This window comes from Genypterus blacodes, unplaced genomic scaffold (genome assembly GCF_046128005.1).
Source record: "Genypterus blacodes isolate CSIRO-AG114 ecotype Tasmania unplaced genomic scaffold, CSIRO-AGI_Gbla_v1 ptg000090l_1, whole genome shotgun sequence".
Taxonomy (NCBI): domain Eukaryota; kingdom Metazoa; phylum Chordata; class Actinopteri; order Ophidiiformes; family Ophidiidae; genus Genypterus; species Genypterus blacodes.
Window position 1 is genome coordinate 1576852 of NW_027466895.1, and position 9845 is coordinate 1586696.

The 9845-nt window shown below is 45.6% G+C and overlaps 2 protein-coding genes across 3 annotated transcripts; one reads left to right on the plus strand and one right to left on the minus strand.

The window, feature by feature from the left end:
- Nucleotides 1-1106: 1106 nt before the first annotated feature.
- On the minus strand, nucleotides 1107-6103 carry tspan33a (tetraspanin 33a). The gene is made up of 8 exons (XM_076158979.1): nucleotides 5760-6103; nucleotides 3740-3797; nucleotides 3366-3493; nucleotides 3184-3258; nucleotides 2572-2667; nucleotides 2319-2447; nucleotides 2019-2180; nucleotides 1107-1859 (listed from the first exon to the last, which is right to left on the minus strand). Exons 1-8 carry the CDS (start codon nucleotides 5859-5861, stop codon nucleotides 1758-1760), a joined length of 852 nt encoding a protein of 283 aa, XP_076015094.1. The 5' UTR covers nucleotides 5862-6103; the 3' UTR covers nucleotides 1107-1757.
- Nucleotides 6104-6538: 435 nt separating this feature from the next.
- LOC143007546 (uncharacterized) lies at nucleotides 6539-9845 on the plus strand. 2 transcript variants are annotated; one of them, XM_076158939.1, is made up of 8 exons: nucleotides 6539-6653; nucleotides 6820-7022; nucleotides 7380-7490; nucleotides 7689-7784; nucleotides 7947-8057; nucleotides 8181-8301; nucleotides 8383-8583; nucleotides 8661-9845. In XM_076158939.1, the coding sequence occupies exons 1-8, from the start codon at nucleotides 6629-6631 to the stop codon at nucleotides 9686-9688; spliced, it is 1896 nt and encodes a 631-aa protein (XP_076015054.1). In that variant the 5' UTR covers nucleotides 6539-6628; the 3' UTR covers nucleotides 9689-9845. The 2 variants fall into 2 exon arrangements, with proteins under 2 accessions (XP_076015054.1, XP_076015055.1); XM_076158940.1 differs by lacking the exons at nucleotides 6539-6653; nucleotides 6820-7022 and having other exon boundaries at nucleotides 7404-7490; nucleotides 7694-7784.

Here is a 9845-nt window from a genome sequence, read left to right on the forward strand (position 1 = left end):
CCGTGCTCAGAGCCATCACCTAGTAACAATACACAGCACACTCAGTTATATTTAATAAATTCCAACACCTCCAAAGATGCTGCATACCAAATATGCTTGGACTTGTTTTTGACATCAGACTGCCCACACGTCTGATGAGCAGAAGGAAAACTGGGCTCCCAGCAGCTCCTATAGCTGTACATGAAGTTACTGTGATAAGCCATGTTTAGACAGCAGGCTCGGGTCAAACATGCAGGATTGGTTCTGCTCACAAAGATTGCAGGCGTCAGGTTTCAGTCTTGGAATCAACTCAGGACTCCAGGTTTTCATTTGCCCGGCGGAGGAATGGGGTGGAGACGAGAGGGAACGCTGTTACTTTAGACGCTCTGCTGGGAGAAACATGAAGGAAAAGGGAAACATCTCCATCTATAAGACAGATTCCCTTTAAGAACAGGAGTGTGTGTTGCCCTTGATTCTTGCCAGTGGTGTAAAAATAATAATGTATAAAAGGTATTTCCACTTTGACTAAAGAAATAAAGACTTTTGTGCCATGTTGTATTAAATTCTGAGATCTAGAGCTGAGGATGTAATTCATAGATACATAAGTTATAAATATTTTGGACAGAGTCTTAAATAAAATCCACACTTTCTCAGCAGTTTTAGATGAAGTACTCCTGAAGTAACTGTGTTTTAGTTTCTAGCAATTTTTCATTTTAAGTTGGAAAACCTCTACCACTGAAAACCTGAGCAGCTCAAGATTAAATTTATCATCCAAGAGAAGGGAAAGGAGAGAGGAAGAGCGGACGACAGGATTCAGATGAAGCGTATGGGATTGAGAATATGTCAGCCACATCCTATGTGCCCAGTCTGTACTGTACACACAGCCTTTGTGGTTTGGCTGAAGTGTATTTGTAATGGCAGCGTATTGAGCCTGGACACTCCACAAACTCCAGTGGCTCTGTAGGCGTGCGGCGCTGTCAGCTGGCTGAGATGAGGGCAGGAAATGACATCATATATGGCGCGAGGTCTCGGCAGGACAGACGCTCAACATGGCCATGTTATGAAGAGTCTGACCAATAGTGTAAACATTGTTACTGCAGTTCTTGTCAAACCCAAACACGATGAAATCATTACATAAAAATGTTTATGATATACAGCAGGCTGCCCTTTTCATTGTATCTGGGCTAAAAAGGGCCACAGATAAATGTTTAATTTAACTTATGGCAAAAGGGATAAATCTCCTCCTCAGTCTATGACTTTGTGTTGGAGCCAGCAGGTTCTTCAGCTGCATAGTAGGATCTTGGCATATTTCATGGCAGCATTGCAAAAACTGTCAACGTGCTGATATGATCCAGCAATTGTTCAAAAGCATCTGACACATCCGTCAGCAGCCATGAGCAACATTTTTAGAGAGTCAGTGTTATTCAGTCTGAAGCTATAAAATCATTAAATGTAAAAGAAAATGTAGAAAAACGCAAAAACACGCATTTTTTGTGTAGAAAATAGCAATGCAGATGCCAAATCCACAAGCTGTAAGGCACCAGAGTCAAATGTAAACCTCGTCAATGTCCAGTAGGGGGTGACAGAGTTCAACAACACTTGATGTTTCCCTCTGTTTCTTCAACGTGCAGAACTTCCACTTTCTTTTTGAAGCATTCAAAAGTCCACCCACACATTGAGTTAATATCAACACTGAGAGGCCTCTCTCTCCAGAGAAGCGTGGCAGGGATTTCTCAGCTCTTTGCCTTCCTGATGTTGTTGGTTAGGGTCTGCCAGGGTCAGCTCCACGGGTCAGAGCGGTGGTTCTGGTTGTAGCTCTGCAGCTCGATCTGGTCTTTAATCTGGTTGATCAGAATCTGAGAGAGGAGGATGCCGACCAGCTGTAAGACAAGATAGAGGGACTCATCAGCTGGTTGGAGGTGTGTGTCTGTCTGTGTCTATGTGTGCGCCTTTTCAAAACCAACAACCACGTGCAATCGCTGGACTCAGTTATGAGATTGAAAAGGTTTGTGGATTGCAGTGGTTGCACCTGGTCCTACCTGTGGTATGGCCAGTCCCAAAGCAATACCTCCCAGCATGAACAGGTTGCTGTGGATCCAGTCCACCAGTTGGTCTATGCAGCCATTGGTGAAAATGAAGGCATCAGCCTGTTGGTAGTCCAGGTTCTGCATGTCCTGACCACACTTGGTGTTGATGACCACCTGCACAATCAGACACACAATACAAGTTACTTCAGATTTAAAGTAGTTAGCTACACTACATTGAAAGTTTTTCAAAGGGCGGAACACAAACACACTCTGGGATGCTATATATTGTGTATGTGGACGAGTAGGACGGACCTTATCTTTGGAGATGACGCAGCAGGAGAAGGGGACGGAGCAGCGTTCTAAGCTGGGGTTGCCGGGGGTGCAGTTGAAGTACATGTTCTGGTTCCAGTCAGTGTAGGCCACTCCACCACAGCAGCCAAACTGAGGAGACACGGAACGCCAGAGTTTACATCGTTACCCTGTCTGTGCATCCTCTTATCTGTAATGATGAACTGATGACGTCATCCATTTACCATTGCTGTGTGTGTATAGATTTGATGCTCACCTCTCTTTGACCAAAGTCGATGAGGTTTTGCAGGTCGAGGTCGTCTCTGTAATGGACGATGGCATTGGTGATCACGTCAGTCACTTTGCCTCGGGCCTTGGCAGAGTAGGAAAAAAACTTAAATTTAGTTTATGTATGGAATTTAAAGAATAGTAAGTTGTATAAAAATTAGACAAGAAGCTCATCCTAACAAACAAATAAATATTAAAAGAAATAAATATTATTATTATTATCCAGCCATGTCTGATTGTTGTAGCAGTTACACACAAACACCAGTAGAGGGCAATATTCAGTTATTCAAAACAAACCATGACAAAGTCTGACTTGACTGATCTTTACTGTTTTATACATCATTTATCCATGTAGAGAAATTCACCATCTGCATTCTAACTACTAGGACAGTGGGTTAGGGTGAGGGTTTAATGTCTTGCTCATGGGCAATGGCAGACACCTTAACCTAACTGATGGCGAAACATACGTTGACCCAGGGAAAACATGCACACTCCACTGGGGAGGGAGAGGTGGGCGGAAGGGGATTCAAACCTAAGACTTGAGGCTGCACTGTGTACTATTGTCATAGGCTCAGAGGAGTCCTCTGTTATGAAGCATTACCTTATCAGAGAAGATGAAGCCCAGGACACCAGCAATGAGCTGGAGCAGGAAGATGACAGTCAGACAGATACAGAACTGGAGAAAGACAGAGAGACAAGATTTTAGTTAAGAACTTAACATTTGCCATTGTACATCTTGGCACTAATTCAGTAACTCAGGGGAATATCATCATCAGGAGTTACCGTCTGCAGGAGGCAGATGTTCTCTCGCAGGGAGCCCACGCAGCCACAGAAGGTGAGGAAGAACATGAGGACGCCCACCACCATCAACATGACAGCAGGGTCCACTGCCAGACAGGCAAAAGCTGCCTCTGGGGGACAGAGGATTACTACATTAGATTATACAGGATCTTCCGTAACAACAAAAAATGTGATTTTCTGTTTGAATGTTGTTTGTTCTCGCCAGTGTTTTGGAAACCATTATGTTGTCAAATCAGCCAGACTGAAGGAGGCACTGAACCGTGACTAGCGCATTGTCCTGAAAGTCAACAGGCTCAGACTCTCACATCAAACGTGAGGACAGACTGCGTGTTTGTTACCAGTCCAGCCTCTCTTACCTGAGTGCTTCATCATGCGGGCGTACACGCCAATCAACACCATCACCAGGGCGATTATCTGTAGAGGGCAGAGAGGAACATACTGGCGTCTTTCACAGTAACATTCACAGACCACATCTTTGTATTCTAAGTTCATACTTGCTTTGGGTGTGGTGTATTAGAGATTAATGAGGGACAGATACGTCTGGATGATTGCAGAAATATGAGTCACAGTCAAAGCAGCGCCGATCAAATAAAAGCAAACATGAGACACGCAGTAGGCTTGAAGCTGCAGTGCTCCTATAAAGGTCAAAGGTGGAAAGTGTTTGGCCGTCCACTCTGCTTGCTTGGCAGCTTTCCATTCACTCAGCACTCCTCTCTCTCTCTCTCTCAATAGAATAATAGGTTAGCCGTCACCAATGCTTGTCCCGCCACAAATGAAATGGATCCGGTTACCACAGCCACTGCACTTTCCCTGGATGGGAGGGGAATCCTAGACTTGTTCCTTGCCCTTTTGCCTTTTTAATGAAGTTTTAGTTTCACTCTGAACAAGCCGGACGAGACACCTGAAGCTCACATGTGTTGCAAATATTACAAATAAAATAAATAGTGAGACATTAAACATTTGTGCTGCACCACATACATAACCGCTCTCTTAACTACATTCTTCCACAGCCTGCAGGTGATTCACTATCACTGCTTTGGTTACATAACTGATTTGTTTGCTTAATTGCTCATTGAACACTGCAAATTGTTCTTTATAGGGGATTTCTACAGATTTGACTTGCAGTTATCTTTGTTGTGTCATACCAACAAAACCTTCTGTACCTCCAGGCAACAACACATTCCAGGTGGAACAGGTTCAAGTTTTTACACAGCCTAATCTTGTTCACACACGGCCACGGGACTCATTCACAGCCTGAACACATCCATTACTGACTGACTGACTTGTATGTAGTGCGGCAAATGCAGACTTTACTCACTTTTGTATTGCTTTAGAGTGCTGGAGAACACCGCACAATCCCAAAAACTTAAATTCCTCATTCAGTTGTTCAGTTTTTAGGAATTGAAAGTCAAGATTTTAGAGTTCTGTGTGATTTGCGAGTTCAAGTTAAGTCCCCTCACACTGTGCTAAACCCCAACTACACAGAGTTTAATCTGTAACAACAGACTTACTCTAAACATGTATTTAGACAGAAATCTCCTCCTCCGGTCTAAAAGCACCTGACACCATGCAAATCCAAAGGTATGAAGTTTGCACCCCAGAGATGCCTGCAACACTGACACCAGTCAAAGCTGCTGCACATGAACCATACTGTATGTTCCCTCACACAGAAAACTACAGGACATAAATTCAGAGTGTGTGTGGGGGTCGCACATCTCAGCTGCTCCACTCTGTTCAAACCCATCAGCATATGAATCCATAAAAGTTTGGGCTCCTTGGCAACAGCATAAGGCATGAAAAGAGCTGGTGGAAGTGGATTGGCATACAGTAAAGTGTATGGGGCTTGAAAAGGTTTTTTTTCGTCGGCTCGGTTTACAGTTTTATGTGTCTTTGTTCTACTGAGTGTCAGGAAGAAGTTTGAGCCAAAAACCCTGCAGTGCAGAAAAATAGATCAGTTTAGCAGAAAGAGGATAACAGTCCAATTTCTCAGCAGTAAATGCCCTCGTGTATGTGTATGTGTGTGTGTGTGTGTGTGTGTGTGTGTGTGTGTGTGGCCCAGGCATAAATCTGTCCCTCTGCCCCCCACACTGTTTAAACTTTTACTGAAAGTCAAATAGTAACCAAAACCCCATGATTGTGCAATGATTCTGCAGACAAAGTTCAGATCTGCCTGCTTTAGACTGAACAGAAACTGGAAACACAACATGTCTGACACGGTGTAACAGCCTCAAATCAAACTCACCCAAGTAGTATTTTATCATTTAATACGTTTGGACCTAAAGAACCAGGAAGCGAACACATCCAGCCGATAAATGACTAACCTGCGCCCTGGTCGGCAAAGAAAGAGAACCACGTGTGGAGACATGAACTACTCACCCAAAACAGAAAATTAAACACGAACAGTAGATACTTGACAGCTCGACTGACGAAGGAGAACTCCTCGTCATCTCCAGGTGCGCCTCTGCGTCTGTTCGCCATGACGACAACAAGTATCCAAGGCGAGTCTCCTTATTAATTACGCACAGGTGTGATCATCGCGTTGTGGACAGAATGATTATTCCATAACAAACCGACACACCGACATATCGATCACTGCTGCGTGTCCCCGTCAGCCCCGTTCAGACGGTAGAGTCGCAGCTGAGTTGAGGACCGAAACCTCCAGCGCCGTGCGAGTTCCTGAGGCGACTGGGCGTGAAACTGGGTGTGGTAGCGCTCATCTCCTGGCCGGATCAAAGCGGCCACAAGCCAGCAAGATGTTGCACAAAGTCACTCATTTGGAAGGGTCTCAAATGATAAGATCAAATCAAATAAAACGGAGTCAGTGAATAAGTAAAAAAAAATGACAACAGTTATTATATTTGTCTTTCTTTAAAAATCAAAAAACAGACAGGGACTACTACTACTACATTTAACATTAATAAAGCGAATAACTCAAAGCTGCAAAACCGTTAAAGGTATGATAAAAATAACAATGAATTTCCAAAAAGGGCTTGTTCACAATATAAGTGCGTTTAAAATACAGATTTATTGAAAAGGTGTTTGAGAATGATCCTGTTTTATTTTGATATTTTTTCCAAACAGGAAATACATCTTTATTTACCTACTGGCTTTTATTTTGAAGGCGCAGCCCCGTCGGGTTCATAACATCCGGTTAAAAGGGAAGTTATCAGTGCGATTTCCTCTCCTGAAAGATGCAAGGAGAAAATCGATGTTTTATGAATAGTATTCTTACGCATTATTAAAGTATGGACGCTGTGTGGAAAAGCGAAGGTTTGTGTGATTATTTACAAACAGTTCCGCACATTTATATTGCTATTGAGACATTTGTAACGCAGGAAACGGTTACGTCCTGCCGCTTTGGGTGTCAGGGACCATTCGCCATGTGTCACCTTTGTTATGATTTATCCCCTGAAACCAAACACTGTCTCGTCCGCAGGTTCTGCCCTTCCTCCCTCCTCCCTGCACCTCCTCGTCCCCCCGGTTCGCCTCATGTCCGCCTTCCTGTGGCAGGCGGTGCAGCAGCGCCGGGTGATGCAGTACGACAAGCTGCTGGACTTCGTCGGCGTGGTGACGGACATCGTCCCGGACATCCTGAGCCCCAGCCAGGGGATCCAGCTCCTCCTGGGCCTCAGAGCAACAGTGAGGAATCAATAGATTATTAGTTTTTCACTTGACTTGCTTCAGGGATCGTAGTGGACCAACTCCTTCTAGTCCTATTGATAGTGTTAGTTAACTTACCGAGCTGAAGCTGTTCCGTTTCTATATTCTATATTTACATTTATATTGGTTTCCAGAGCACATTTGGTTTGTGGTCACTGCAATGCCTTCATACTTAACAACTGAATGAATTGAGGCTTTTGATGACATCACCAGCATTGATCACTTTAAACGCTGTGATATAACTGAACTGTCAGGCTGTGTGGTACTTTCCGCTCGACTCACCTGCCCTTGTTCTTCCGCTCCCTTGTGTTACCGGCTTGCCCTGCTCCGTGGCAGCTGGTCCTGGAGCTGTGCCGTGGCGACGGTCTGGCCAACCTGCAGACCATCCAGAGCCACCTGGACAAGATTCACGCCTGCAGTGCTGAGCTGAGCGCCACACAACAGCTGGTGGGTTATTACAGCAAAATATGTACACGATATTTTGACATCAAAACTAATCAAAGAGTGCACATAAGAAGGAGAATGAATATGTAACATATCAGTAATCAGTAGTAGAATATTGTGTAGTTAGATATTCCTACACTTTGATTCCTACATGTAAAATCCAGTGTCCCAGTTTGGCCAATGTTCCCCCCCTCTTGACAGAGCAGCACTGAGGTCCTGAAGATGTCGTACACCAACTTTGCCAATCTGGTCCAGAAGTTGTTGAACGTTCCTCTTGAGAAGGCGCACTTCTTCAAAGTTAGTGCATCTGAAACAAAGCCTCTTATACCTGCATGCTGCCTCTAAAAGCAGATTTAGCCTCATAGTTACATGTGACAAAATAATAAATGACTTCAGTGTCTATTCAGTTACCATGGCAGCCTGTGCTTGTAAATAATATCCCATCCCATGTTTCTGTAGGAGATTTTTCCGGCAAACTACGGCTCTGCGTTTGACCAAAGGCTGCAGCAGCTCGTGTCCGTGTTCCTGTCCAGACTGGAGCAGCTGCTGCCTGCACCGGACTACAAACAGGTCACTTTAACCTCTGACACACCATCAAATAGATAATACATTTAAAATCAGTTCATCTGTTATCACATAAATTCATCTGTGTCGATTGATTTTTGATTTTCTGTGCTCATCTGTGTGTGTCAGACGGCAGCGTGGCTCGCAGAAACCACGTGTGTGGAAGAGGAGTTTGGCCTTCACCTGTCTGAACCTTTCGCCCTGAAGTCTCTGTTGCTTCATCACAGACAGGTCCACACCCTCAGCACAGGTGAGACGCACATCTCCCTCTTCAGCAGAATCTTTTAGAAGAAGAGAAGAGTCGCGCCAAACCAAATTCCTCTGTCTGCAGCTCCGTTGTGCTGCATGGAGGACGTCATCCTCTCCACGCTGGCCCTGCCTTCTCTGCTCAGAGAGGAAAAATACTCAGAGATGTACAGCAACGACGAAGACTGTGAGGAACGGATGCTGGCATTGGAGGATTCGGACGAGGAGGACTCGAGTCAAAGCTCAGACATCACCGCAGATGACTGGCTGCCAGCAAAAAGATCAGGTTAGGCTGAATTATCCAGATGACATTTATATTATGGTGAATATTTAGTATTAATTCCCTGTGCTGTGCTGTTCCAGGTCTGTCACATTTATACATCTGCCCTCAGTGTTCATTTGCTCACTGCCTGAAGAGGAAGGTCCAAGAGCACATCCAGAGGAAGCATCAGAGGAGAGCCCCCGCTAAGAAAAAGGAGTCGGCGCAGAAATGCGTCAGAAGGACCCAGCAGGAAGGCAAAGACTTTGACTCTGAAGCAAAGAAAGAACACAGAGAAGACGCCGCATCTGAGAGGAAAAGCAAGCACAAAGGGAACAACAGGCAGCACAGGATCAAAAAAGGCGACTCTGAAAACAAGAAGGAACAACGCAAACTGAAAGAGCGAAAGGAAGAGGACAGGAGATTCCTGAGCACACGGCCCGTCAACAAGAACTTCACTCCAGACGAGACCAAATGCCCAAAATGCAGTAAAGCTTTCGAGCTCCCGAATCAGCTGAAGACGCACATGAAGCTCCACACGCTGCCGCACCACTGTAGCCAGTGCGAGAAGGGATTTACCAGCAAGTCCGGCTACTACCAGCACCAGAGGCTGCACAAGAGAGGGCGGATATTCACGTGCGGCCACTGCAACAAGGGCTTCCTGTGCAACTCGGCGCTCAGGCAGCACGAGCGCCTGCACGAGGGCCCCACGCACCTGTGCACCGTCTGCGGGAAGCGGCTCAGCAAGGCGGCGTTCGTGAGGCACATGCAGAAGCACAAAGGCGAGAAGAATTACCTATGCACCACCTGTGGGAAGTCCTTCCTGTCCTCGGGGGAGCTGCTGCTGCACACACGCTCGCACACAGGCGAGACGCCCTACACCTGCACGCACTGCGGAAAGGGGTTCTCCAATAAGAGTCACCTGAACGTCCACACCCGCTCTCACACGGGCGAGCGTCCATACCTGTGCTCGCAGTGCCCCAAGCGCTTCCTCACGCTGAACTGCCTCAAGAGACACATGCTCTGCCACAACGGCGTCAAACCCTTCAAGTGTCCAAACTGTGACAGAGAATTCTCCCAGCAGGGGAATCTGAAAAGACACCTGACAACTCACAAACCAGACACCAGATGAACTAAACGCAGAGATTGTACTCGTGGCAGTGTCACACACACAAAACATTCCCTGTAGGTTTTTCAACTGAACATAATGTAAAATGTCACCTCATTTAGATGGAGTTATTTACTCTTGGTCCCTGTATTAAAACACTTGGCAGTGTTGGCAGGGTCCA

Bases quoted from the DNA above. Each gene is read 5' to 3' on its own strand.
- tspan33a (XM_076158979.1), bottom strand. From the start codon at position 5,861: ATGGCGAACAGACGCAGAGGCGCACCTGGAGATGACGAGGAGTTCTCC. The intron at 2,448-2,571 runs GTGAGCATCAAA...GTGTCTCCTCAG, and splicing joins TCGACTTTGGTCAAAGAGAG to TTTGGCTGCTGTGGTGGAGT. The intron at 2,181-2,318 runs GTCCGTCCTACT...CTGATTGTGCAG, and splicing joins GCGTCATCTCCAAAGATAAG to GTGGTCATCAACACCAAGTG.
- LOC143007546 (XM_076158939.1), top strand. From the start codon at position 6,629: ATGGACGCTGTGTGGAAAAGCGAAG. The intron at 6,654-6,819 runs GTTTGTGTGATT...TCTCGTCCGCAG, and splicing joins CGCTGTGTGGAAAAGCGAAG to GTTCTGCCCTTCCTCCCTCC. The intron at 8,584-8,660 runs GTTAGGCTGAAT...GTGCTGTTCCAG, and splicing joins GCTGCCAGCAAAAAGATCAG to GTCTGTCACATTTATACATC.